The sequence below is a fragment of the Stylophora pistillata genome, chromosome 6 (genome assembly GCF_964205215.1).
Source record: "Stylophora pistillata chromosome 6, jaStyPist1.2, whole genome shotgun sequence".
Classification (NCBI taxonomy): Eukaryota; Metazoa; Cnidaria; class Anthozoa; order Scleractinia; family Pocilloporidae; genus Stylophora; species Stylophora pistillata.
Genome location: NC_142524.1, coordinates 4,699,269 through 4,727,264, shown reverse-complemented (window position 1 = coordinate 4,727,264; position 27,996 = coordinate 4,699,269). Strand labels below are relative to the sequence as shown.

General features: G+C 39.0%; 1 protein-coding gene and 1 long non-coding RNA gene across 3 annotated transcripts; one reads left to right on the top strand and one right to left on the bottom strand.

Moving 5' to 3' along the window:
- The first annotated feature begins 19 nt into the window (after positions 1-19).
- Positions 20-27,685, top strand: LOC111347661 (uncharacterized). Its single transcript, XM_088762787.1, has 5 exons — positions 20-1,149; positions 7,294-7,787; positions 14,483-15,312; positions 21,037-26,059; positions 26,145-27,685. The coding sequence occupies exons 3-5, from the start codon at positions 14,514-14,516 to the stop codon at positions 26,149-26,151; spliced, it is 5,829 nt and encodes a 1,942-aa protein (XP_088618913.1). The 5' UTR covers positions 20-1,149; positions 7,294-7,787; positions 14,483-14,513; the 3' UTR covers positions 26,152-27,685.
- On the bottom strand, positions 2,130-7,309 carry LOC148727866 (uncharacterized). Of its 2 annotated transcripts, none has more exons than XR_016002349.1 (4): positions 7,153-7,309; positions 6,420-6,517; positions 5,558-5,609; positions 2,130-3,355 (listed from the first exon to the last, which is right to left on the bottom strand). It is a non-coding gene; the product is annotated as an uncharacterized LOC148727866 (long non-coding RNA). The 2 variants fall into 2 exon arrangements; XR_016002350.1 differs by having other exon boundaries at positions 6,420-6,464; positions 7,153-7,294.
- Positions 27,686-27,996: the final 311 nt, after the last annotated feature.

The window sequence follows — 27,996 nt, the reverse complement described above, 5'->3', positions numbered from 1 at the left end:
CCTCGGCCAAATTGATTGTTGAAGATGTTGAAAGATATGTGAGGTCCTGTCCCTGTCAAAGTGTTCGCGAATGCGTGTCGAAAGGTGTCGGCTAGTTTCGCTGACATAGCAAGAATTACAGCTTGCACAGGTAAACTTGTAAACAACATTCGAACGAAGTTCGATAGGCACAGGGTCCTTCACACCGAACATGTTGCGCATCTTGAAGGAGGAAAAGGTTAGCTTAACATCGAGATTGTTACAATAACGTTTAAGTAATTTATGTAATCTTTTTTGTGCTACAATAGAGAAGGGGCGACTATATCACATTAATTTAACTCTTTCGATCTAATTAACACGTCATATTATCTTTTGTTACCTTTGGGTATTCTGTCAGTTTCAATAGCTTTTGTTTAGTACTACATCATAAATTCAAATGTAATTTCAAATCAGTTCTACTCTCAACTAAAGATGGTCGTTGAACGACCGAAACATGTCTTATAAATTTAGTTTCAAATGTGTCGTTATTTTTATAAAAAATTGCTGTCTGCTCCTTTCCAGACCTTTTGGAAAGTTAACTTTTCCCAAAAAATTTTCCAGTAGCTAGGGATATTCGTACTTTATCAATTTTTTAGGTGTAGTTTAAGGCTACCGTGGTTTCATGGTCTGTTGTCGCCCATGCGTCCAAGATTTCGATTTTATTTGTTTACCATTTTAGTTCTTTCGGGAATGGGATTTATGGAATTTTCGCTGTTGGTGCCGATCCAAAAGGCTTGTTTTCTTTTCAGAATCACTGGAGTAAGACAGGGTTGCCTTCTGTTGCCTTACCTTTTCATTCTTTCGGCTGAGGTATTTAGCCAATAAAATAAAGGAATTCGGGTACATTGTAAAGAAATAAATGTAAGGCAGCATGTAGATGATCTTAGACGGCAATAAAGTATCGCTTACAACTGCTTTTGGTTTAATTGATAATATCGGCGAAGTCTACGAGACTCAAATGAATCAGTACGCACTTTATATCCGTGCTTGACTGTTTTGAAAAGAACGCCCAGACATAGTGAAGAGTTACTACTTGCTTGGAGTAACACAGCACGAATCAAGCGACTTTGCTTCAGCCCTTTACTCACCAGCATGCGGGCTAAACATTTCGGAAAAGAACTCCCACGAAAGGTTGATTTTAAAAATGTTTAAATGTTACATTAAGACCACTGAAACTCAACGTTACTTTTAAAGTGCTTCAGCTATTCGCAGAACTGTCAAGTCAAACGTGCTACAACAATTCTGGGCACAATCAACTCCCTCTCAACTACGTCTAGCTCTATGTTAATTGCGCGATTGCTTTCCTGAAATGACTTATTTGGAAGTAACCTTTTCTTTTCCTCTCTGTCGAACACTGTTTCAAAATTATCTTCCTTCAACGATCGCATATCATTCCTTAAAGGACCGCAATTTGTTCCGAGTAATTTAACAAAGCGGAATGCATTTCGAAGTACATGGTCACACTTGAGGTCCACATATGACTGTGCATTGGTCATGCTGCTAGAGAGCTAAAATGAATTCTTTGAGGTCTCTTAAACTTTTAAGAATTTGACTGATTTGATATCGTAGGTAGGTGGAATGTCTATACTTTGTATTCCAGTGAAATTATTGTTAATTTATTATTTTTTAACAATGAGAGCTTTCAACTAGCAAAATGGCTTTTAAAATACTTAAAACACCTTTGAATTTAAGTAGTGATTTCTATTAATACCTTACTTCCAAAGGCCTCTAATACTTATTTTTACAGAATTTAGCTGATGTGTTGCAACAGTAATGAGTGATTGGAAATGGCAGGATTGACTGAAAAAGTCATCTGTTGGGTTAATTATTAACTTGACTTTCCGTTACATAAAGACTGCACACACAGTCTGATAATGATGATGATGATGAGGAGGACAATGAAGATGGCATTGATGACAATGAAAGTAATGATGATGAAAACGAATTCAGCTCTAAAATTGATGACAGTATAGGGTTGCTTCTCCATCCAATATTCAGGTTCTGCCAATATTTCTTGCTTGTTCACTCTGAAGACCAAATGCACATTTTAAGGTGACATGATATTACCCAGTTCTTGTGTCATCTTCTCAGGTGTTCAATAACAATAGCAATAACATTTATTATTTGTATTGTGCTTTTTCTATAAAATATTCAAAAGCGCATCACAACAGTAATTAATAACTAAAATTATACAATTCTTTGTAAAAAATCATAAACTATATATACTTATTTACATTAAATTAGTGAAAGATAATTACAAATAAAAATATAGATATACTAAGATAACTGAAATCGTTCCTTAAATAAAAATGTTTTAAGTAAAATCTTAAAAGATTCTACGTTCGTTGCTTCGCGCGCGGACCTTGGCAGCTTATTTCATAGGAAAGGAGCAGCTACCAGGAAAGCTCTGTTACCCAATGTTTTCTTAGTTTTCACACTTGGTCTTTCCAGCTAACGACCATTATCGTTGCGCCTCAAATGGTAGGACGAAGGCCGTTGAATACTAATTAAATCTGAAAGGTACTTAGGTGAGAGGCCATGCAGAATTTTAAAAGTTATCAAGAGTATCTTATAATGTATCCTGAAGCGGACTGGTAACCAATGTAGCTCAGCGAGTAGAGGTGTAATATGACAGAACTTGAGCGCACGATATACAAGTCTCACACTTGCATTCATAACACGTTGCAATTTCATAATTTGCTATTCTGGGATTCCGTACAAAAGGCTATTACAATAATCCAGTCTACTACTAATGAAAGCATGAACTAATTTCTCAGTAGATTCCCTGGATAAATATTCCCTAATATGACTTATATTGTATAAATAATAGAAAGCGCTGCTACAAGTCTTTATAATGTGAGCTCCCATATCCAGATGTGTATCGAACCATGTGCCTAGATTGCACATGCGCGCAGAGGCTACAGGAGAAACTTCAGTCTGCCCAATCTTGATGCTTTGGATTGAAACTTTTGAGAGCTGCTGACGTGTACCTATAATCAGGAACTCAGTCTTGTCACCACTGAGCATCAGCTGATCCTCCCTCATCCATGCTCGGACATCGCAGATGCACTTTTGCATGGCTGATACAGTATTGACTTCACTGGAAGAGTCAGAGGGCTTAAATGACAAATACAACTGTGTATCGTCAGCGTAAGTATGGACGGAGGGCAGATGCTGTTTAAGAATCTGGAACAGCTTTAACTCACATAGATGAGTAAGCACTATTTCTATCACCTTCACACTTGTGCAAGGAAATGAGTATGTAGTTATCAAGATACCATACGGTAGACTGCACACCATGATTCCAGATCTGTTATGATGTGACATTCCATGTACACTGAAGTAACAGAACAGAAAAACATTAATTTTTTTTTATCAATAACACGAGTACTGGGGTAAATCAGTGGAAAACAAATCACGCCGGAAAAAAAAAAAACATTTAGGGGTATTGTTAAATTGTATTTATCAAAATGATTTCAAGTTGACTATCTGAAAATTTGAAAACAATAATATAATAGTATAATGGCCTGCAAATGGTAGAGTTGCTGTAAAATTGTAATTTAATGAAATCACAAACAGAGTCCGGGAAGCTTAGAGCTCACCAAGCTGGTTATACAAGTATGTTACAAACATCTTCCTCTGTGTCTATATATCTGTGTAACACCCCCAATATGGTGAGTCTGTGGATTATGATGATGTGAACTAAATATTGTGGATTGCAGTTCAGCAATGGAAAAGGCCTGGTCAAGCATATTAATAAGAAGTTCACATTATTTGATAAACAGAAAACTGAATTTTTAAATACTTTTTTAGGAACCTTTTAACTCCCATGAGTGTAGAAGATAGATTTGATCCTCACAATATAAATACAATATCATGCTGACAAGGGATGAAAATAATTAAAGAAAAAAATTAGTTAAGGGGTTATTAGTTGATCCTACATCAAATTCTCCAAACTAACATCATAAGAATTGTATAGCAGACAGTAAGGAGAATTGCTTGTGCGATCTTGAGAGTTAAAAGACCTTAGTTCACATCTTTTCTTATGAAGTTTTTGTTATGAATACCAAGATTTTAATAAAGTAAATATTGTGGATACAGAGAATGGGTCAAAAAAAAAAAAAAAAAAAGAAAAAAAAAACCCCTGGCCAATACAAATTGTATGTTGACAAATTTTCTTCCCTCTCAACTCAGCATAGAAAATTACATTACCTACAAAAATTCTTTCTGTAGACAATGTATTTAATCTCTTGGTTACCATTTGAAGTTTGCAGAATAAATCCCTTTTAGAACATAGCTAGCAGAGCTGCGCAATCAAATTCAGTATACGTAAGCGTGCTCAAAATCCTGATAGTGCACGCTGATAGCGTGAACAAATCGCTTCGCCAGAGATTTTTTTTTTCATGCAAGTGGCCATTGTTAGCGTGGGGAAAAATAATATATTTCGCGACAATAATGGATACAAACAGAGACTCGCCCTACTAGTCCCAAAACGAAGACAATTTTTCGACCTTTTCCCTTGGGTTAGAGTTCTTAAATGAGGTAGAAAAAGAGAAAAACAAAGGAAAAGGAGACTCGGCATCAGCGCCATCATGATGCGCTTCAATTGATATTGTTGTTCATTTTTTGCGTCGGATTTGATGCACAATTCCACTGGCTATGTTCTAAAACAACTGGTTCAAGCTTTCAGCTGAGCACTATCGAGTTATGGAGCACGTGGGAAGTTTGGAGAGCACTCAAGAAGCTAGAGTTACCCTCGGCTATTGCCTCGGGCAACTCTTACACTTCTTTCGTGCTCTCCAAACTTCCTGCGTCCTCCATAACTCGATAGTGCATGCTAAAGCATGAACCAATTGTTACTTGGCATGCAGCAGAGTCTGTGGGAAAATGAAAGAAGGATGGAGGATCCTAGGAAAACATTTATTTCTGTTCAAAGCCCTTTGAGACATTGCTTTACAGCCAACTTTTATTATAATGTTTTTTTGATTCTGTAAAAATATAAATATAGCTGTACCCCTCTGCACGGGTGTTTATGACTCCCACCATGTCTTCAGAACTGTAATTTAAAATTCCAATTTGGCTGATTAAGTTATTTACAAAACATTCCCTATGAAAGTTGACCACCTGGATATAAATTGGCTTATAATTTCTCAATTCTCTCTAGCCCTTAAGTGGGAAACTGCAGATTAATGATAAACAAAGAGTTTCCCCTACTTGCTGCCCTAGAATCTCTCACCTTATACTCTTCTCATGTCTATTCCACACCCCTCCCACACCCCTCCTACACCCCTCCCATTTCTCTCCCAACCCTTTTAGCTCCCTATTTCCCTGGGATCCCATTCATTTCACTATTCCACTAAATTTAATTTTACATTTTTTATCTCATTTTGTTAATTATTATTGTTATTTTATGTCTTGGGTGATGGCCCCCCTTTCCAAGACTAATAAATGTAGATGTAGATGTAGATCTTATAATTTGAATCTGGGAAATTTCTTGTAACCAACCTAATTTTCTTCAAATTAGACAAACAGAACCTACCTTGTTCTTCAGATGTTGTAGTAAAGATAACAAGAAACTGGTTATAGTATTTCTGCAAAAATCAAGAAGACCCACATCAAAACAATATCAAGCTGACAAGTGATGAGAATAAAGAAAAATATTACTTAATTAAGGGAATTATTAGTTGATCCAATACCAAATTCTCAGAACTAAGATCATAAGAATTGTTTGACAGACAGCAAGGAGAATTCCTCATGAGATATTGGGATTGAAAGGGTTAGGTTCACCATTAAATGTTGATATTTATTATCAAGAGGCAACTTAAAACAAATGTCTACGAACCTTTCACTTCCAAATATAAACAGAATTAAAATTCTAAATTGCAATAACACTTTACACCTTGATACCTGTATGCAAATTCTCTCTACTGTTCTCTTCACATTTCTTAAAGTGCTGACAAGGAGAATTTGTTAGACAATCAAGAGGTTCTTTATTAGTGATCATTATCTTTATTCTCCTGACATTAATGTTTGATTCAGGGCTGATATTGTAAGAAGAGATTAGATGCTAGTTTCTCTTATAAGTCAAAGGGTTAAAGATTCTTACAGAGAAGCAATAATAATAATAATAATAATAATTTACCAATTTATATAGCGCATATTTACATGTGCTGATCAATAGGACTTATTACATGTTGTTGTTAAGGTTAAGATCGGACGCCAGCATTTATCAGTGAGAACTAAGAAAAAATTATCAACTAGTTTGTAGGGGATAAATACAATACAAAATTCTCAGGGTTGACTAATAAAGAAACAAATTGTCATCACTTAAGAGAATTAGCTCTATGGTAATATGAGAATAAAGCATTTTAAGTATACAGGTCAAATATGGCAACTTTTACCTGATTCAGATATTTGAGGTTCCCATATGAGTAGATTAAATCTCCCTGTTTGGTCAAGACAATCACACCATCAAGAATGGTGTCAACAAACAGATGTTCTGTAGATGTATATTATGTATAAATGGGAAATGAGACAATGTTTAGTATTCACGGATGGTGCTCTGGTTTAAGTCTGATCCTTAGAGAGGGACTTCTATGGATCAACCCAGCTGTGCAGCCGGGGCTTGAAGTAAAACTATGTTCAGGAGCATTTTTCAACACCAATCCAGACTGGATACCATTAACTTGCACTTTAAACAGTATTTCATGCATCAATTCTTAAAGCGAAAAGTTCAACACGTGTCACTCATAAATTTTGGGCTTTATCCCGCATCACGTACAAACCCTCTTCCCACCCTCGTATAGTGTCTTGTCTGGATTGCTGGTCCTAGCAATATGCGGGATGTCTGTCATATATGATGAACCTATTTATGGCTAGGGTCTGCTTGCAAAACATGTAGCTCCCTAACTGTAAATCAGAAAGAGCTAGAGCACTGCTGACACAACGATTTGGCTATGGTACCTATAAATACTCTGTTTCGTAGCATCTAAAACAAAGTTGTGGGGGGTCCGATGCAGGAAAAGTGTTTTAGCTCTTAAGCGAAGTCTTGAAAGATGTTTCATCCACGTTACCATACCTTTGTGTCAATATAACAAAAATTGTAAACAGCGAACTTCAACATGAAACAAATACCTGTGACGAACTCATTCCAGTTCTCCTCTGATTGCATCCATTAACCTCTTCTTTCTTGGCCTTACTATGCCTATGTTATTTAGTATAACAAATATTATCATGTTATAAGAAGAAAACACAAGGTTATGGTTTTATCGACAGGCATTCCTATCACATTGGTTACCAGTCTCTTTCGGAACATTTCACATCTTCTCGTAGCCGAACGGGAGCCGAAAGCAGGTGTATTTAGACGGTATTCCAAAAAAGTGACATTTCAGCCGTCAGTTACCCTTTAAGAAGGTCGGAAAAATAATAAGTGCTACGTTATTTGAAGATTTTATGATCATAATGCTAATAATGGCCCAATCATTTCAAAGGCTTTCGAAATGTTTATCTGTTTTTCTTTTTTCAAAGTATCGCACCGCGCAAAGTTAGGGATATTAATGAGGGGAATTTCCCTTTCATCACGCCGCAAGAACAATAGATTCTTGATGTTTCCTTGGTCGATGGCTAACCTCGGTCGTCTTCCTAACACTGAGAGCAAGTTTCAGAATGGACTTCGAGTTGCAATTGCGGATTTCGTTTATATTTAATTCACGGTAATCAGCCTCATTGTGCGCCGCCAAGACTTATGACATTTTAACTTGAATTTCAAGGTAGGTACATAACAGTTTTCCATCTGCTTAACAAGACTAACCACCATATCGATGAAGGTGTGTGATAAACGTTTGTTGCGCAAGCAGCATTTTTCTCGACATGAAAACAAACATGATCGGTACATCTTGTTGTTTGCTGATCGATGTCCCTCGTTAGTCACTGGGACCTGAGAGATATTGTGTGCTTTTAAAAACATTCTAAGAAGAAAAGAGTGAGAAAGAGAAAATTACTCATTGCAGACATTGAAAAAATTGTTTCAACCTTTTCGCGTAGCTCACAAAATATCTTTCTAAGTTAAAGTTAAACTAGAGTCAAGGGGTCGCAAGAATGAGTTTTTAAGACTAAGGAAATTGTGATGTGCAGTTTTTCAAAATCTTTTAGCAGCCAAAAATTTTTCATTTTTCTTCGTTACTGCGTCATGCACTTTCGATTTCTACCAAAATAATGGCCACCACAGCGTTTATGTAAATTTTGTTCCGCTTCAGCTTCAGACTTATTTATTTTAGCTTTACGTCATAGATTGGTCACGTGAGTAAGTAAGTAAGTAAATAAAGCTTTATTCACACAGGGTAGCCCATTCAGCTCTAAGGCTGGTATCCATAGGGGCCCTGTTTCTTAAAAATAATTTACATCAAGATTTTCAATTTTATATATATATGACTGGAATTTTAAAACTACATTTACAGCCTAAAACTACAAAGCCAAAACACAATTAAGACCTAAAATAGTAGGTAAAATATGAAAGTTAAGATAAAAAAGAAATGTCTTGCTCGGCGGCAGAACGTTTGAATGTTTTCTCTCTTCACAAGTAAAGGGAGTTTATTGAAAATTTCTGCGCCAGTAAAAACAAAAGTCCTTTTCCCAAAATTTTGTTTTACTTTAGGTAGGGATAGCCTCATACTTTGCCTTGTGGAATAGTTGTGAATATTCGAAAATCTGGTGAAATATGATGAAAAGTAACTAGGACCTAATGAGTGAAGACAGAGAAAAACAAGTTTAGCCTTGTGGTGATAGCGTCTACTGGAAAGATTCGGCCACTGCAGCTGCTCTATTGCTTCAGATGAGCGAGAGCAACGTGTAATAATCCGTGCAGATCTATTTTGTAAGCGCTGTAGTCGATCTAGATCTTGCTGTAGAAGGTTACTCCAGGCAATGTCACAGTAATCAAATAAGGGAAGAATTACAGCGTTATGAACAAGTGTTGCTGCCTCTTTTGTGACGAAACTTCTAATACGGCCCAGAATACTAACTCTTGACGCCACCTTTTTACACACATAGTCCACGTGAGCCTTCCAAATCCTAAAATTGTCGAACACCACGCCTAGGTATTTGAAAGTAGTTTCGCAAGATATGGACTTTCCGGGAAGATTTAGATTTAAAATACAATCACGCTCTTTTTATGCCTTCGAGATGTAAATAGCACTCACTTAGGTTTTGAAACATTGAGAACAAGATTGTTGTCTTCTAACCATTCAGATAGACATTGAAGATCTTGGTTAATGTAAAAAGTTAAATTGTCCACTGTTTGGCCAGCAAGATATAAAACTGTGTCGTCGATATAAAACTGTGTACATTGTCGAACACCACGCCTAGGTACTTGAAAGTAGTTTCGCAAGATATGGACTTTCCGAGAAGATTTAGATTTAAAATACAATCGCGCTCTTTATGCCTTCGAGATGTAAATAGCACTCACTTAGGTTTTGAAACATTGAGAACAAGATTGTTGTCTTCTAGCCATTCAGATAGACATTGAAGATCTTGGTTAATGTAGAAAGTTAAATTGTCTACAGTTTGGCCAGCAAGATATAAAACTGTGTCGTCGATATAAAACTGTGTACATTGTCGAACACCACGCCTAGGTATTTGAAAGTAGTTTCGCAAGATATGGACTTTCCGAGAAGATTAAGATTTAAAATACAATACAATTATACCTAGGCGTGGTGTTCGTCAGTGTACATATTTACAGAACAGTGTTTGACACAAAGTGGTAAATCATTAATGTAGACAATGAATAACAGGGGACCAAGGATGGACCCTTGCGGCACCCCACAAGTTATGGCAAGCTCTTCAGATGATTGAGAATCAATATGCACGAGCTGCTTTCTTCCCGTGAAGTAGTTCTTAAACCATGGAAGGCTTTCGTCACATATATCATAATACTCTAATTTTCTAAGCAAAATTTCATGGTCAACTGTGTCGAAAGCCTTTGCCAGGTCAATAAACATAGAACCAGCGACTAAGCCCTTATCCATACTCATGAGAATCTCGTCGGTGAAATAAGTTACAGCCGTCCCAGTTGAGTGCATTCTTCTAAAACCGGATTGTAATTTACAGAGCAAGTTATGATCGTCAAAAAAACTTGCAAGTTGCTTGTGGATTAAACGTTCTAGGACTTTAGATACCACTGGTAATACGGATATGAGGCGGTAGTTTCTAGGGTCAAGTTATGCAGAAGGATCACCTTCGCTTTTTTCCACTCTGCAGGGCTAACGTTTTGTTGGATAGTTAAATCAAAAATGACCGACAAGGGAGAAGCCAGGGCGTATGATCCGTCTTTCAGTAGACGAGATGGAATACCATCAACATCTGTCGCTTTCTTCGATTTTAAATCTTTAAGAGCCTTACTAACCTCCGATACAGTGATCTTTCGTAGATTAAATTTTTCCGGACGATCAATTTGCGGCAGCCATTTGGAAAAAGATCGCGCGCTTGATCGGTGGATCGACATCAAATCTTCGGCACAAGAGACAAAGAAGCGCTTAAAAGTGTTACACTTGTCTTTTGTTTCATTTGCCGTACGAGCAGCAGCGCTGTTACTCTTTGAGCCATTTCCGAGTAGTTGTTTTAGGTTTTTTCAGGAATCTCCTCTTGTCTCCCGGAACTGTTCATTATAATATCTTTGTTTATCTTTTCTGAGCTTCAAAGTCACAACATTGCGTAAGCGTTTGTAAGAGGTCCAATGAAGCTCATTGTTTGTCCTCAATGCCAGATTATGAAAGTGACCTCTTTCATTCATTTAGTTGTTTCACCCTGCGTGTCAGCCACATTACCTTATGTCCCCTGACTCGCACACGGATTCTTGGGGCATGGGAGTCGGCGACTTCACCAAAAAGCTGTTTAAATGCTTGTGGTCTGAAATAGGGTAAACAACAGTCGTCCCCACAATAAATTAACTGAATATTACGTCTAAAACTAGTTCAATTTTTTTACAAATTCGGTTTCGTCTTTTCCTAAAGACCTTAGCGATCCTAAGCGAATATTTGTTTGAAAATTGCATCAGTAAGTGCTCAGAAAAAGAAATTCTTCTCGATTCGATTTTTAAATGTAAGCCATAATGTCTTTCAGATTGTTTTAAAACAGATTTGGACTTTTGGTCTGAAAAAAAGATCCAAATGGTAACTTACGAATAGCATCTAGTGCCAAAGTGTGTTCTGAAATTTCGAAGACGATGGTGTTGAGTTTAATGTAGACAGCCGAAAGATAGCGCATGTCCTTCATTGCTTTCTGGCCAACACGAATCTATTTAAAATTAACAGTTGGTTCATGCTTTAGCGTGCACTATCGAGTTATAGTTATGGAGCACGCGGGAAGTTTGGAGAGCACGAAAGAAGCGTAAGAGTTGCCCGAGGAAATAGCCGAGGGCAACTCTAGCTTCTTGAGTGCTCTCCAAACTTCCCACTTGCACGTGCTCCATAACTCGATAGTGCACAGCTAAAAGTATGAACCAATCGTTTTATAACAAAGCCGGTGGAATTGTGCATCAAATCCGACGCGAAAAACAGACAACAATATCAGAAGTGATTATTCACGATAAGCGAAATATTTGTTTGTGTCCAGTTTTCCAACCGTCATGTTTTCCATCGGAGTTTGTATTTGTTTCTCGTCACACCGAGCTAAAATAAAAACAAGTTTTCTTTGAGTTTAAAAAGAAATCATTTAAAAGTTATTTTCGTGAAGGAAAACCAGACACAAAGACTGTTATCGCTACATCTGTAATTTGATGTAATTAAATGTGTTAATACTTTTGCAGACAATGTTTCCGTGAGGATATGTGTTAATATTTTTGCAGACAATTTTTCCGTGAGGATATTTCCGAGGACAACTGTAACTATATATTAACAATTTTAAAGCGGAAAATTTAAGCTTACCTTTGAAGGTTGAAACAGACCAGTTTGTCATTTGTTTGGTTTTACCAGAGTGTCTTTCTGTCACAATTTGTTGCATTTCACCCTCGGACTAGTGAAGCGAATCGTGACGGCGCTGATGCAGTCTCCTTTTCCGTTGTTTTTCTCGTTTTCTGCCTCATTTAAGAACTCTAGCCCATGCACTGGAAAAGGTCGGAAAATTGTCTTCGTTTTGGGGCTGGTGGGCCGAGTCTCTGTTAGCATCCATTATTGTCCCGAAATATATTATTTTTCCACGGGCTAACAATGGCCGCTCGCGCGAAAAAAAAAATTCTGGCGAAGCGATTTACTCACACTATCAGCGTGCACTATCGGGATTTTGAGCACGCTTTTACGTATATTGAATTTGATTGCGCTGCTCTGCTAGCTATGTTATAAAAGAAGTTCCTCATTACAAGATAATTACGCGACACTTTAATTTCCTGATTTTGAGGTGCCCGTAGATCACAACATATAAATTCGCGATTTTGCGAAAAATTCAGTTGTACCTAAAATCACTCTAATTTCGCGTTCTTGAGGAAGACACAGCTAACTTTTCCTTGGCAATGTTATTTCAAATGTCCTTTAAATGAATATAACTACTTTAACGTCAAACTTAACAAAAACGCAACGACGGAAATGAACGTCAACAATAACAATAGCACTTAATGGTTGCTATTTTGGCGTCATGTTATATTCGCGACATTTAGAGTTCACGTCACTTTAATTTCGCGATTGTTTTGGAATCAGGAAACTCACGAAATTAACGTGTCGCGAAAATATCATGTAATAAGGTAGTGTTTGGTTACCGGCAAGAAAATTGTAGGCATGGTTGTCAAACATACGTCAACGCTAAGGAAAAGTCAGGAAATTTCAATTTGAGCCAGGGAAAATTCATATCTTTTAAAGAAGTCAGCGAAAAGTGAGATTTCAAATAAATATAAAGCTGCTCATCTTGTCTTGGTCCTCTTCATGATGAAAGATGGTGACATTTTCCTTTTTGTAATATGATGCTAATATGTGCATTGTTTAGAACATGAGGGACCGGCAGATCCTTTCCCTTTGTTATGTACGTTGAGGTTCGTATGTGAATGAAAACACACATTTCCTTTTTTTTCTAGTTTCATTGAAAGCATACATATTCTTTTTCTACCATATTCATTGTTTTCTTACCTTTTAATTCTTTGGCACATTTCCCGGACATGAAGGGTATTAGATTAGTAAAATAAACTGATGTTGGGGTTCCAAGAAAATCAGTCCGTCTTCCATGATATCTTAAGGAACTTACTATCAATTCAAGTACACAGGGAGGAAAGAATTTCTATAAGATGAGTTTGGAGGTTATAGGGACAAGTTGATGAAATTGAAATTGTGAGGAAAAATCAGGAAATTTAATAGACTTATGACTGAGGTAATAGTGGTAAGAGTGTTTCGGTAACTTAATTTCCACTGCTTTGTTTCTTTCCGTGTATCTCCTCTAAGAAATCCCTCTGACATGTATCGAGCTACTCCTGCTTACCTCGACAATCTGCTGTCATTACAGTGATTGTGCATGCTAATTGGTTTCATCGAATGGCCCAAATTAGTGATCAAATGTGGTTACAAGCCACTGAAAATCACAAAATCGCTAAAAGCTATCTCTTCGTGATATAGCTGCTTCCTTTTTCTTTCCGTTGCATGTATGTTTTGAAATCGTTAAAGATCGTTACCACTCAGGTTTTTTTTCTATTTCGATATTTACCGATTTTGAGTGCTGATTTATCTGTAAATATGAAAATTCGGCAAGAGAAAGAAGGATTTCGTCTATAAGAAGTCGTCCGCATCACTTACTTGAGCAGTTATTTGAATCTTTGTTTACCATTTCAAACCACGTGACTACATAAAGTCGCGTGTGAATTCCATTGGTCCATCACACGCTCCGCGAGGCCACCTCTTATTTCCACAAAAATTCCGTCATAGCCTCATAAGTTAGAAAATCAACATAAGCTGCCGCTTGATAGCAAAAATGTTGACACCTGAGAGAGCAGTCATCATTTACTTCCTGGGGGGAGGGGGTTGGGAGAAATTTGTTTGTGTCTCGATAAAATTTACCTGATCGCCATTAAGGCTCTGTAATTTTCTTATGTTCCTCCTCACTGGCAGTTAATAAACTCCCCTTTGAAAATACTCCGCCCCCCTCCCGATTATAAATAATGATTGTGAGTATGTTCTTTCATACTCATGAGTCTGATAGGTCTGATCGCTCATGTTTGGTACGTTTCAGTTGTCAGCGTTTTTGCAATGGAGTGTATTGAAGTGTATTTGACATTGACCACTTTCATAAATGGCTGCCGGATTAAAATTCTTTTGTTTAAACTTAAATTAGCCTTTCTGGCCTCGCTTAAGATAATGCATTCTTTTGAATTTTTTACTGGAGAACGAGGCCAGAAAGGCTAATTTAAATTTAAACAAAAGAATATTAATCCGGCAGCCAGTTATGAAAATGGTCATGTTACACTGAATAAATAATCTCTCAAAACATCTCTGTTTAGATTGTTAAAGATACAAAAGTCAGAGCCAAACATGTCACTGCAACCATATGGTGACAAGCAGTTGAATTATTTCAAGTTTTCCTCCATTGTGTTGAATGACATCGCGAGTGCCTTGCGTCAAACGTTCAAGACCATGTGGGACAACACTTTTGGGCATCGGCCCGGATATCAATTGTGGGATGACTCCCCAGCAGTAAGAAACTTGTTTCTCGCCGAAGAGGGTGGTAAAACCAATGTTCCCACACATCTTTCCTATGAAGAATGGGACTGTACAGCCCTTTTTCAGGCCACCGTATATGCGAAGTCCTTCGCTATGCTGGACAGCACAGGCCATAAGAGGACCCTTAGTGAGTTGTACACGAGACACCGTAAAATACCTCATGGAAAGTTTCATTCATCTGTGGTGAGTCCAACTGGAAACAAAGATGAGACGTTTACACTCGCGATTGATCAGCTTCGATTGTTGCGAAATTCCCTTTGTCACTTGGAAAAGTCAGAGATCGATAAACCAACATTTGACAACTACATACAGCTGGCTAGGGAAGCATTCAAAGCTCTTGGTATCAAAACTGACCCAATTGATGCCATTGGTGGCTTGACAGAGTCTGACTTTCCCACCACAGCAGTTCGCAATTTGGAGCAAGGTATCAAACAGGAGCTTCGAGAGCGAATCAAATTTCTCGAAGGCGAGGGTTCAAGTATTGACGAATTAAAGGCGTTGACAAATGCAATAAAGGAAAAAGTTGAAGGTGGAGCAAGTAAGGAAGACCTTGCTTTGTTGCAGAAGAAGATGGATGAATTGAAAGAACAAATTAATATAACCCAGAAAGGTACAACCTTAATACACTTCTGTAGTTACGTTAGAGTTTTTTTTTAAAGAGTTTGCTCAAGATACGACCCAATTTCTATCTTTACCGCTAAAAAATCATGTGAAGACAGAATCGAAATCCGCCTAGTCTTACCTTGGGCAGAATGCGTGGTCATCATTAATGAAATAATTTGAATATATCAACAAAGTTCAAATGGTAAATTGGCCACCGTTACGATTATAAAGTAGAGAAGTAGAGAGCGCTATTTATGCAATAGCGAAAATCAGACCTGGAAAAAATCAGGCATGTACGGGATCCGAACCACTGACCTCTGCGATACTAGTGCAGCGCTCTACCAATTGAGCTAACAAGCCAACTGGGAGCAGACCGTTGAGTTGATTCGTAATAAATCCGTGATGATAAGTCAGATATGATCAATATATGAAGTTCATATATTTTGAACTGCGGTTATAGATACGTATGATGCACGATCCTCGCAGTAGAGAGCGCTATTTATGCAATAGCGAAAATCAGACCCGAAAAAAATCAGGTTTACGTTAAGTTTATTACGAATCAGCTTAACGGCCTGCTCCCAGTTGGCTTGTTAGCTCAATTGGTAGAGCGCTGCACTGGTATCGCAGAGGTCAATGGTTCGAATCCCGTACAGGCCTGGTTTTTTCCAGGTCTGATTTTCGCTATTGCATAAATAGCGCTCTCTACTGCGAGGATCGTGCATCATACGTATCTATAACCGCAGTTCAAAATATATGAACTTCATATATTGATCATATGGATAAGTTTCTAAAGAAGCTATGGCGCTGCGTTGGTGGGGGAGTATAACAAGTAATCTTGCTTTCATTAACGGAGCTGATAATGTAAATTGGCCACCGTTCAGAGCTTCAAAGCTGACGTTTCGAGCGTTAGCACTGACCAGAGCAGTATTCCCTGTGGAATAAAGGGAGCAAGATCTCGTCCAATAAGAATTAATTAGTGAACGCTTCACCGCTAATATCGTAGATTTGGATATTTTCGCTACTAATGTTGCGAGAAAAATAGGCTTTCTGCCCGATGACGGGCCTTCAGTTGCAAATAAGTAAGAAAGAAAGAAAGTCTTGTGCACTCTAAACAACAAACGCGTCTAGCTACAATGATAAAGTTGAGATCGGACGTCAGCATTATCAGGCGTTGCGTGACAGCATGACACTTGGACGTGTGCTTTTTAGCTCGTCTAACATTTTTATAGTTTTAGCGTTTTATCATCTCTGGAGCTCAGATGGAACTTTGATACAGTATTAATATGATGATTCTGGCTTCTATACGGCTATTTCGACGGCCACCGGAAAAGATTCGTCAAATAATGTGTTCGATTGCCCTTGGTCTTGTGGCCACCATCTTGTTTCCTCTCCACATGCAAAAGGCTTCTTCTCGTCAAGGCTGCAATACTATGCGAATTCTACCAGCTGCTTCCAACAGATTCGACTATTTTTTTCTGGCGACATCTCATTAAATCCTGGCCCGCTTACCAGGTCTCAGTCCGCAAAGTCTAAAGATATTTCAGATCGACTCTACCCAATTCTACATGGAAAACTGTCGTCTTTCAAAGGCCTTAAAATAGGCCACTTGAATGTAAATGGTCTTCTGAGCAAGATTCATGATGTCAAGATACTATTACTCGCCTTAAAACTGGACGTTTTGGCCATCTCCGAAACTCTTCTTCGATGCAAACTAAGTATGAAGATATTTATATTCCTGGCTATAAAATCGCTAGACGTAACAGGTCGGAAAGGCGGAGGTCTTTGATTTATTTTTCTGAAGTCCTAAATGCTTATGATTCAAGTGATTTGTCCTCTAATTCTTGCTTGGAAGCAGCCTGGATCGATTTATCTTTTCATTCTCAGCGACTGTTGATCGGTTCAATCTACAGACCTCCTGACTGTTTGTCTTTCTTCAATGAGTTTCCCGTGGTAATGGAAAATTTATGGCGGAAACGTTCCAACATCATCCTATTAGGCGACTTCAATGTTAATTTATCGTCCTCGTGTGATGCTTCCTTGAAAAGAAAATTTACAAACCTTCTTTGTAAATTCAACTTAAAGAATGTTATTGATGTTCCCACCAGAATCACCGGCGATTCTTCTCTGATTGACTTGATTATTACCTCTATTCCCTCCAAGATTTCTGGTCATGGTGCCTGCAATCCAGGAATATCTGATCACCACCTGGTTTATGCTTCTGTTAACTTGAGAAGGATTTCTATGAAACCTAAATTAAAGCTAGTCCGGGATTTTAAAAAAGTTGACATCAAAGCCCTACAGCATGAATTTGCTTCTGCCCCATGGTTTATCTGTGATATCTTTGATGATATCGACGATTGTGTTTGGGCATGGGAAGCCCTTCACAAGTTCATCATTAACGAACATATTCCTCTTAGAAAGGCAAAAGTTAGATCTAATGGTCTGCCCTGGATGTCTTCGCCTCTGAGAAAAGAGCTGAACAAGAGATACAATCTTCTTCTTAAAGCCCAAAAAACACCAAGAGGATCTCTCGAATGGTTTGCTTACAAGAAACAAAGAAATTATTGCACTAAATTGTTAAGGTCAGCTGAAATAACTTACTGGAACAAGAAACTTACCAATGCTAAATCCAGTGGAGAATTCTGGAGCTTAGTCAGATTCTTTCAAGGTGTCAACAAGTGCTCTACCATTGGCCCAGTGAAATCCCAATCTGGTTTACTTCTAACTGATAATTTTTCAAAAGCAAATGAATTCAACTCCTGTTTTACCAATATATGTTCAACTCTGCCAAATACTAACAGTTTGTCACCTCGAGACATTTCCACTCAACCAGCCAATCGCATCTACAGAATTACCCCTACCTTACAGTCATTTACCGCTAATAGAGAACTCCTGTCTTATTGTTTCAAGCATCACATTAAAGTGGGTAAAGCCTGTGGCCCTGACAAAATCTCTGGCAAAAAACTACAAATGCTGGGTGATGCCTTCATTGATAACTTTCTTAACATTGCAAAGAAGAGCTTTGATGACTGCAATTTCCCATCGCAATGGAAGACAGCACAAGTCCACTGTATCCACAAAAAAGGTAATACTCAGGATTGTGGAAATTATCGTCCAATTTCACTTCTAAATATACCAAGTAAGTTATTGGAAAGTATTGCCTGCTTTCAACTTGACTCTTTTGTGAACCAACATAAACTAGTTACTACCTCCCAATGGGGCTTCAGGAAGGGTAGGTCCTCAGAGTTGCTGCTTCTCAGCATGACAGAAAAGTGGACGTTTGCCTTAGATGAAGGAAAATCAGTTGGTGTAATCTTTATGGACTTCCAAAAGGCATTTGACTGTGCGTCTCATCAAATTTTACATGATAAACTTCAAGCCTCTGGTCTATGTGGGGACTCAATTGACTGGATTGTTAAATACTTGAATAACCGCTACCAGTTTGTGACTATTAATGGTACAAATTCTGAGAAAATGAGAGTAACTTCTGGCGTACCCCAAGGCTCCTTATTGGGCCCAAGACTTTTCAGCATCTTTACAAATGACCTACCTCTGTCTGTTGACTCAAAGATAGAAATGTTTGCCGATGACTCCACTGCCTACATCATTGGAAACTCTATCGACTCTATTTCAACCCAAATTCAAATTCTCCTGCATCAGCTACTTACCTGGTCTAAATTAAACTCCATGTTCATCCATCCATCCAAGTCTGAAGTCATGTTTATCTCAAAAATACCATTCATCGGCCCAATTAGACAAATCACTGTAGACGATAAACCAATCAACTGGGTTTTCAGCTCATCTTGCTTAGGAGTCAAACTTGACAACAAGCTTAACTGGTCTCCTCATATTAAAATGGTGAACTCAAACTTCAAAGCAAAGATTTCAAAGCTTAAACAGATGAGGACCTTCAACCGATCCACTTTGGATTCTATTTACTTCAAAGGTATTCTGCCAAGCGTAACTTATTGTATATCTTTGTGGGGATCTTCCAACTTGTTGGCCGACCTCGAGGATTCGCACATCCGTGCTGCCAGACTGATTCACAAGATCAGCACAAATATCCCAAAACATGAAGTTCTTAGCATAGCAAAATGGACATCTATACATAACATGTATAAGAGAAGACTTGCCTGTATTGCATACCAGGCCTTTCATAACCTAGCTCCTGATAACATAAACAGTTTATTTACAAAGCACCAGACTTCATACAATTTAAGAGATAACTTAAGATTTGCTCTTAAATGTCCCAAATCCAAAGCCCTGCACAATTCTTTCACTCATCGCGCTAGTATTGTTTGGAATTGCCTACCTAGTCAGTTAAAGTCTAAGCCTAGTTACTCTTCTTTTAAGGCTAGTATTAAGAAATTCTATAAATGCATTGACCAAATTAATTTCGGCTCAAACTCCACTGCTACCAACAATATCAGTGACGAATTTAAGTACTACTGATATCTAGTTTGCCATCTTGTTATCTTATTATTATTATTACAATTATTATTCATTTAAAATTTTTTAATTTAAATCTTATCTTTGTATTAATTTTCCTTTAAATGCATTGTTTGAGTTAATTTGACTGATACTAATATATATATATATATATGGCTTAGACGATACCACAAAGGTTGGATCGTTTGGGGTGACCATATTGGTTCTCCTCCATCCTAGCATTAGCACTGCACTGATGAGGCCCAGAAGGCCGAAACAGTACTGTCTGCAGTTAGTTATATATATATATATATATATATATATATATATATTTACTTACTTATCCTACCCGTATATATGATGTATTATTGATACGTATGATTATTCATACTAGGAGACGTATATATTTTTAGCCGTTTATTAGTAGATAGCAGGTTTACATCAGCATTAGCTGCCATTTCCTCAACCTGCTTTACAAAATAAAGGATGTATGTATGTATGTATGTATGTATGTATGTATGTATGTATGTAGGCGCCTCTGGCAGCCGCTTCAGTTCATGTAACCATCTCACCTTCCCTCCCATCCCACCCTAGGGGAGGACATCCACCACACAGTAGTCTCGCGCGTAGGAAATTAACGTCTCCTACCCCTAACCCTGCAGGAGACGGGGCCTACGGTTTATTCGTCCTTATCCGAGAAGACTAGAATATCTATCCATTTCTTGATATTATAGAAAGGTAGCAAATTCTCCTCACTTATTTTAAGACCATGAATATTGGTCCGGCCGGGGCTCGAACCCTCGACCTCCCGCACAACACAATCCGGCGCTCTAACCAATTGAGCTAACCGGTAGGCGGTTAGTAATTTAAGTGTAAGAAAATGTGCCAATAATTTGACTATGGTATCTGTCATTTTGAAAACAATTTGAGAACCCTGTCGCTCAGCAGAACCGCGACAAGGGGTTGACGAACAGCTACCGCTCCTGTTCTTCAGTCCGAAAACCGACCTTTTGTTGACCCAAGAGTATTGCATACATTTTAATTCTTTAAAAAAGATCGCTGAGAGATTCAAAAATGGGGAGTAAGGCTTGCCGTTGGCAGGTCAGAGGCATACGGCCCGGTTGCTGAGCATCCTTCAAAAAGCTCCTCGACAAAAATTCCTTCTTTAAATGTATTTGGTAAATCATGTTGACAATTTAGGCTTTAATTGCATTCGTTCGACGCAATACCATTTGATTTAGACTTCTTTAAGATTATAACAGAATATTCATCATGATTTTCTTTGTTCTTTGCCATTTTAAAGATTCAAAGGCATTGCTTCCGCCATCATGTCTTCCTCCGATGGTTCCACACTTCACTGGCCGCCAAAGAGAATGTGAAGACATCGTCGGTCACGTGGCTTCCACATCCACCCGAATCGTGTCGATATGGGGCTCGCCTGGTTTCGGAAAAACTTCTGTGGCAACTGCTATGGGACATAAACTCCAGGATAAAGAATTGTCCGTCTACTTCTTCTCCTTACGAGGGCTAAACTCAACATCTGATTTGATATCAAAGCTCTTTAACTTTTTCAGGAGAGCTTCTACAGAAGATGAAATACCCCAGCGGCTACCAATGGACGAAGAGCTTTTTCAAGTTCTGGCCAAGATTCCAGACAAGTTTGTGGTGATTCTTGACAATGCTGATGAATTACTCGAAAGCGGAGCGCCAAACGTGAAAGAAGATTTCATACAGTTTCTTAGAGATATTCTCAGTCGATCCAAGAAGGCAACTTTTGTTATTACCACAAGGGAGTCGCTTGAATTTATGAATGTGCACTTTAAAGACCACCAAGCAGTGAGAATAGGGCCATTAGATGAGTTCTTCTCTCAAGCGTTGGTGACTGAGTTGCTTCCAAATGCTATTTCCGCATGTGATTGTGGAAAAATTGCGAAAATCTGCGAGCGTGTGCCTCTGGCCATTAAGCTGTTGTGCTCCACCATTTCTGAAGATAGCACTCAAGCAAGTCACTTTCTTGAGGAGTGGAAGGAATCTGTAGAAAGAAACATTGTCTATCTGTTAGACAATCCAGACTATCCTAGTAATCTGAGATTAAAATTTCTATTTGAATCATCCTTTCTAAGAATTTCAGTACAAGACAGAGAGGCTGTGGTTTCTTTGAGTATTCTATCTGAAGATTTTAACATCTCGGTTGCCGCAGCCGTTATGGGAGTTAAAACAAAGCTCGAGGCAAAGAAAATCTTACAAAGGCTTCAAAGGAAATCACTTCTTGACTCTGGTTCCAAACCTGATTCATTTTCGATGCATAAACTGCTTCAGTCCTTTGTTAGAGAAAGAGGAGAAGACGAAATGAAAGAAGTAGTGCTGAATTCAAAAGTGCGCTTTTCTGCATTTTACGTTTCTCTTTTTGAGAAGTTGAACGCACAGTTTTTGACAGGGCATTCAAAGTCAGCATTTGTTAAATTCTATAAAGAGAAGCAAAATATTATTCAGAGTCTAACCGAAAGTTGTTCGGATCCTAAGACATGTGACGCTGTTTTTGGTGTTTTAATAGAAGCAGAGATATTTCTAGATTCCCTGTTCTGGTGCGAGGGAAACGTCTTCGACGAGCTTTATGAATCAGCAATCAATCAAGCGAAAGAGCTTAGAAAAAGCGTTTTTCACAACCAGCTTCTGGTTTCCCTGGCGTTTGGTGAGGTGTGTTGGGGCACAGAAGGAAGAACGATGAAGCTGCTTTCCGACGCCGAGGAGCAAATGTCATGTTCATCCTTCTCAGTAGGACATAGAGGAAAACTCTTGTGTTATAGAGGAATCTGTCAAGTGGCTTCTGGGAAAACAGAGGATGGAGTTCGAAACTTAGAAAATGCTCTTGCGTTAATGTCTAGCAACGCTGACCAGAGAATTCTTAGAGTAATGGCAATACAAGTTCTTACGATTTATCACCGCTTTAAAAACCACTTTTCAATTGCTCCACAGTTTTATAACAAGGCGTTGGAAGAATGTAGAGCAGTGGGAGACACAAGTCTTCTTATCATTCCACCAATGGAAAAAAAAGAATTGAACTTTGTCGATGGAGAAATTCAAGAACGAAAGCCAGATAGTCTTATTACTCAACCACTCAGACTAGAAATTATCTGTGTTGTAAGTCAAGCAACCAAGCATTTATTCGATGACTGTACCAAGCGATTAATAAGGAACCCTGTTATTCAAATGGCAGAAGAAATACATAAGCCGCTCTGTCTAACATCATTTGGGGAAACACACGCAAACACGGCTCAGAGTTACGAATCCCTCGGATCAAAAAAACGCAATTTGGGCGACTTAGCTTCAGCACTTCAGTCTCTAACCATCATAGCTGAACTGTTTGGAGAAGAACACGCAGACACAGCCAGGAGTTACGAGTCACTCGGAGAAACACAGCACTACCAGGGCGACTTTGCTTCAGCGCTTCAGTCGAAACAGCATGCACTCGATATCCGCATTAAACTGTTTGGAGAAGAACACGCAGACACAGCCAGTAGTTACGAGTCACTCGGAGTAACACAAAACGAGCAGGGCGACTTTCCTTCAGCGCTTCAGTCCAAACAGCATGCACTCGACATCCGCATTAAACTGTTTGGAGAAGAACACGCAGACACAGCCAGGAGTTACGAGTCACTCGGAGTAACACAGCATAACTTGGGCGACTTTGCTTCAGCGCTTCAGTCCAAACAGCATGCTCTTGAGATCCGTGTTAAACTATTTGGAAAAGAACACCCCAACACGGCTCAGAGTTACGAATCGCTCGGAGTAACACAGCACGACATGGGTGACTATGCTTTAGCCCTTCAGTCAAAACAACATGCACTTGACATCCGCGTTAAACTGTTTGGAGAAGAACACGCAGCCACGGCTCAGAGTTACCAATCGCTCGGAGTAACACAGCACGACTTGGGTGACTATGCTTTAGCCCTTCAGTCAACACAACATGCACTTGACATCCGCGTTAAACTGTTTGGAGAAGAACACGCAGCCACGGCTCAGAGTTACCAATCGCTCGGAGTAACACAGCACGACTTGGGTGACTATGCTTTAGCCCTTCAGTCAAAACAACATGCACTTGACATCCGCGTTAAACTGTTTGGAGAAGAACACGCAGCCACGGCTCAGAGTTACCAATCGCTCGGAGTAACACAGCACTACTTGGGTGACTATGCTTTAGCCCTTCAGTCAAAACAACATGCACTTGACATCCGCGTTAAGCTGTTTGGAGAAGAACACGCAGCCACGACTCAGAGTTACCAATCGCTCGGAGTAACACAGCACGACTTGGGTGACTATGCTTTAGCCCTTCAGTCAAAACAACATGCACTTGACATCCGCGTTAAACTGTTTGGAGAAGAACACGCAGACACGGCGAGGAGTTACGAGTCACTCGGAATAACACAGCATAACTTGGGCGACTTTGCTTCAGCCCTTCAGTCAACACAACATGCACTTGACATCCGCGTTACGCTGTTTGGAGAAGAACACGCAGACACGGCGAGGAGTTACGAGTCACTCGGAGTAACACAGGATAACTTGGGCGACTTTGCTTCAGCGCTTCAGTCCAAACAGCATGCTCTTGACATCCGCATTAAATTGTGTGGAGAAGAACACGCAGACACGGCGAGGAGTTACGAGTCACTCGGAGTAACACAGGATAACTTGGGCGACTTTGCTTCAGCGCTTCAGTCCAAACAGCATGCTCTTGACATCCGCATTAAATTGTATGGAGAAGAACACGCAGACACGGCGCGGAGTTACGAGTCAGTCGGAGTAACACAGCATAAGTTGGGCGACTTTGCTTCAGCGCTTCAGTCCAAACAGCATGCTCTTGAGATCCGTGTTAAACTATTTGGAAAAGAACACGCAGACACGGCGAGGAGTTACGCGTCACTGGGAGTAACACAGGACAATTTGGGTGACTTTGCTTCAGCCCTTCAGGCCAAGCAGCATGCACTTGACATCCGTGTTAAACTGTTGGGAGAAGAACACGCAGAGACGGTGAGGAGTTATGAATCAGTCGGAGTAACACAGCACAATTTTGGAGACTATGCGTCAGCGCTTCAGTCCAAACAGCATGCGCTTGACATCCGTGTTAAACTATTTGGTGAAAAACACCCAGTCACAGCAATAAGTTACCTATCACTCGGAAAAACACAACACAATCTGGGCGACAATGTATCAGCCATTCAGTCAATAAAGCATGCACTTGATGTCCATATTAAACTGTTTGGAAACGAAGACGCAGAAACGGCTACGAGATACCAATCACTCGGAGTAACTCAGTACAATTTGGGCGACTATGGTTCACAGCTTCATTCCAAACAGCACGCATTTGACATCCTTGTTAAACTATTTGGAAAAAAACACGCAGACATAGCAAGGATCGGCCACCTTCTTGGAGTAAGACAGCACAATTTGGGCGACTTTGCGTCAGCGCTTCAATCCAAGCAGCATGCACTTGACATCCGCGTTAAGTTGTTTGGAGAAGAACACCCCGACACGGCTCAGAGTTACGAATCAGTCGGAGTAACACAGCACAATTTGGGCGACTATGCTCTAGCCCTTCAGTCAACACAACATGCACTTGACATCTACGTTAAGCTGTTTGGAAAAGAACACGCAGACACGGCGAGGAGTTACGAGTCACTCGGAGTAACACAGGATAACTTGGGCGACTTTGCTTCAGCGCTTCAGTCCAAACAGCATGCTCTTGAGATCCGTGTTAATCTATTTGGAAAAGAACACGCAGATACGGCGAGGAGTTACGAGTCAGTCGGAGTAACACAGCATAACTTGGGCGACTTTGCTTCAGCGCTTCAGTCCAAACAGCATGCTCTTGAGATCCGTGTTAATCTATTTGGGAAAGAACACGCAGACACGGCGAGGAGTTACGAGTCACTTGGAGTAACACAGCACGATTTGGGAGACTATGCTTCAGCGCTTCAGTCCAAACAGCATGCACTTGACATCCGTGTTAAACTATTGGGAGAACAACACGCAGACACGGTTAGGAGTTACGAATCACTCAGAGTAACACAGCACAATTTGGGCGACTATGCTTCAGCGCCTCAGTGCAAACAGCAGGAGTTTGACATCCGAACTAATATCTTCCAGCGCCAGAGATCACGGAAATTTTGTGCTGGCGGTAACAAGATGGCGGAAAGAGTGAGCAGAAAACGAAAACAGATTGACTACAAGGCACTTCACGAGTCCTCTACAGCGGATGTATATCAAGTGAATGGAAAGAAAAGATATCGGTCGAAATCAAAAGACTGCTCACGAAGTGGAAAAGCGGCAAAGTAAGTACTTAATGCCACTATTAAAGTTGCTGTTCTAAGGCTTGTGTTTGGCCGACCATTTTACTTCTCATGTGTTTTCTCATAGGAGATAGAATACCTTATCGAGTGGAAAAGACGGCCCATGTCATCACGTACCTTGGAGCCTCCCCCTCATCTATCTAAAGAGCTTATTAGATGAGAAGAATTATAACCGGAACAGAACGCATAATTTTTCAAATTATTTTGGTAAAATGTATCGAAAGCTTCAAAAAGTTGAATCAAATATAGCATCTTCAGAACAAGTCAGGCCTTTTAGTTGACTTCCAATATTTATAATATCATGTTTAGTTAATAGGTATAATTTATAAAAATCTGTAAAATTTATAACCCATTTGCTAAGAATGTGTTCAATTATTTGTTTTTTATCTGTTAAAACTGTTTTTCTAAATCTCTTCTTAACTTTATAAAAAGCCTCCAAAATCCTCAGAAAGTAAAATCAGCATCTGATGGATTTTATCTGGCTGTCAAGTCACTTTTAATATTAAATGATGTCAAGTTGCAGCACACTTACACATTTACTATACATCGATATTTTTTAACAACAAAGGAAAATCTTATCAAGGAACTCTAACTACACCTTGCTCGGCGTAAAGAATTTTAACAAGTTGTCTCTACCCTATCAGTGGTATATTTTGGATGATCGTGGTTAGGGAAAGGCTGCTGATTTTCCTTTACAGATGAAAACATACCTTAAAAATCACAAAGCATTTCATTGCGCAAGCAGGGAAGCTTATTGAAGCACCAAAATGCCCCTTAAGATGGTATTTCTCACAATTAATACTAAAGCATGCAGTAAAGAATATTTACGTACCTAATTTCTAGCCAACTAATAATTTTTTCAACACCAATGAAGCATTGATATTTGATTGATAGAGATACATGTAAAGAAGGATACTTAACAATTATTCGACAAGCGTGTGTTAGATACGAGATGATAGATAGCCAACGAGGCGCTACGCGCCTCGTTGGCTTTAATCATCTCATATTCAACAAGCGCGAGTGGAATAATTGTTTTATTAAAAAAAAATCGCCTCCAAGATATTAGAAAAATTTTCTCGACTTTATTTTGTAAGAAGAAACCGGATGTTACAATGAATAGATATTAGATTATGGTATATTGGCTCATATAACATAATAGCTAAGCCAATAAAAAGTCTTAAATTGTATTATCCAATGATCCAGTTTTGGATAAAAAGTGTTATAACGCAACCAAAAAAAGCGCACGCTCTGATTGGTCAATTTAGTGTCCACCTTTTGCCCATGGGTGTACGCTGCTGACGTGAGCAAATGCAAAGACTACTTTCTGCGCATGTTTTTTCTGGTCACGTTAGATTTGTCAATAAAAGGGAACTCTTTTGCTAAGTATCGCTGTTATGTTATAAAACAAATGGTTAACACTACAACGTGCACTACTGAGTTAGGAATGGCATCAGGAGGTTTTGCTAAGCATCAAGAAGCTAGAGTTGCATAACTCAGTAGTGTACGCTGTCGTGTTTACCATTTGTTAATTTTTTATATTTGGATATACTTTAAGACATAATGCAACCTACTTGACATCAATAGTATTAAACTATGTTTTAAGTTGAATCTGGATCTGCTTTCTTCCTTTAGTTTCCCTCTATTTCCTAGCCAGGACTCTTGTTTCTCTTTCTAGCCTGCCTTGGATGCGGTAGCTTGTCTCTCGACTAACTCTGAACCATGATCTGGAAACTATGGCATTGAGAAAATCAATGTAATTAAATCACATCCCTCCTGGACATTGTCATGCCATATCTTTAATAATGGGTGTGGTATATTTACTGCCAAAGCAATTTGAAATCTAGAAATCCCTTGCTGTTTTCTATATGACCAATATGCATCTGTGACAGAGATTTCCCATTCATAGCTTCTCTACACGT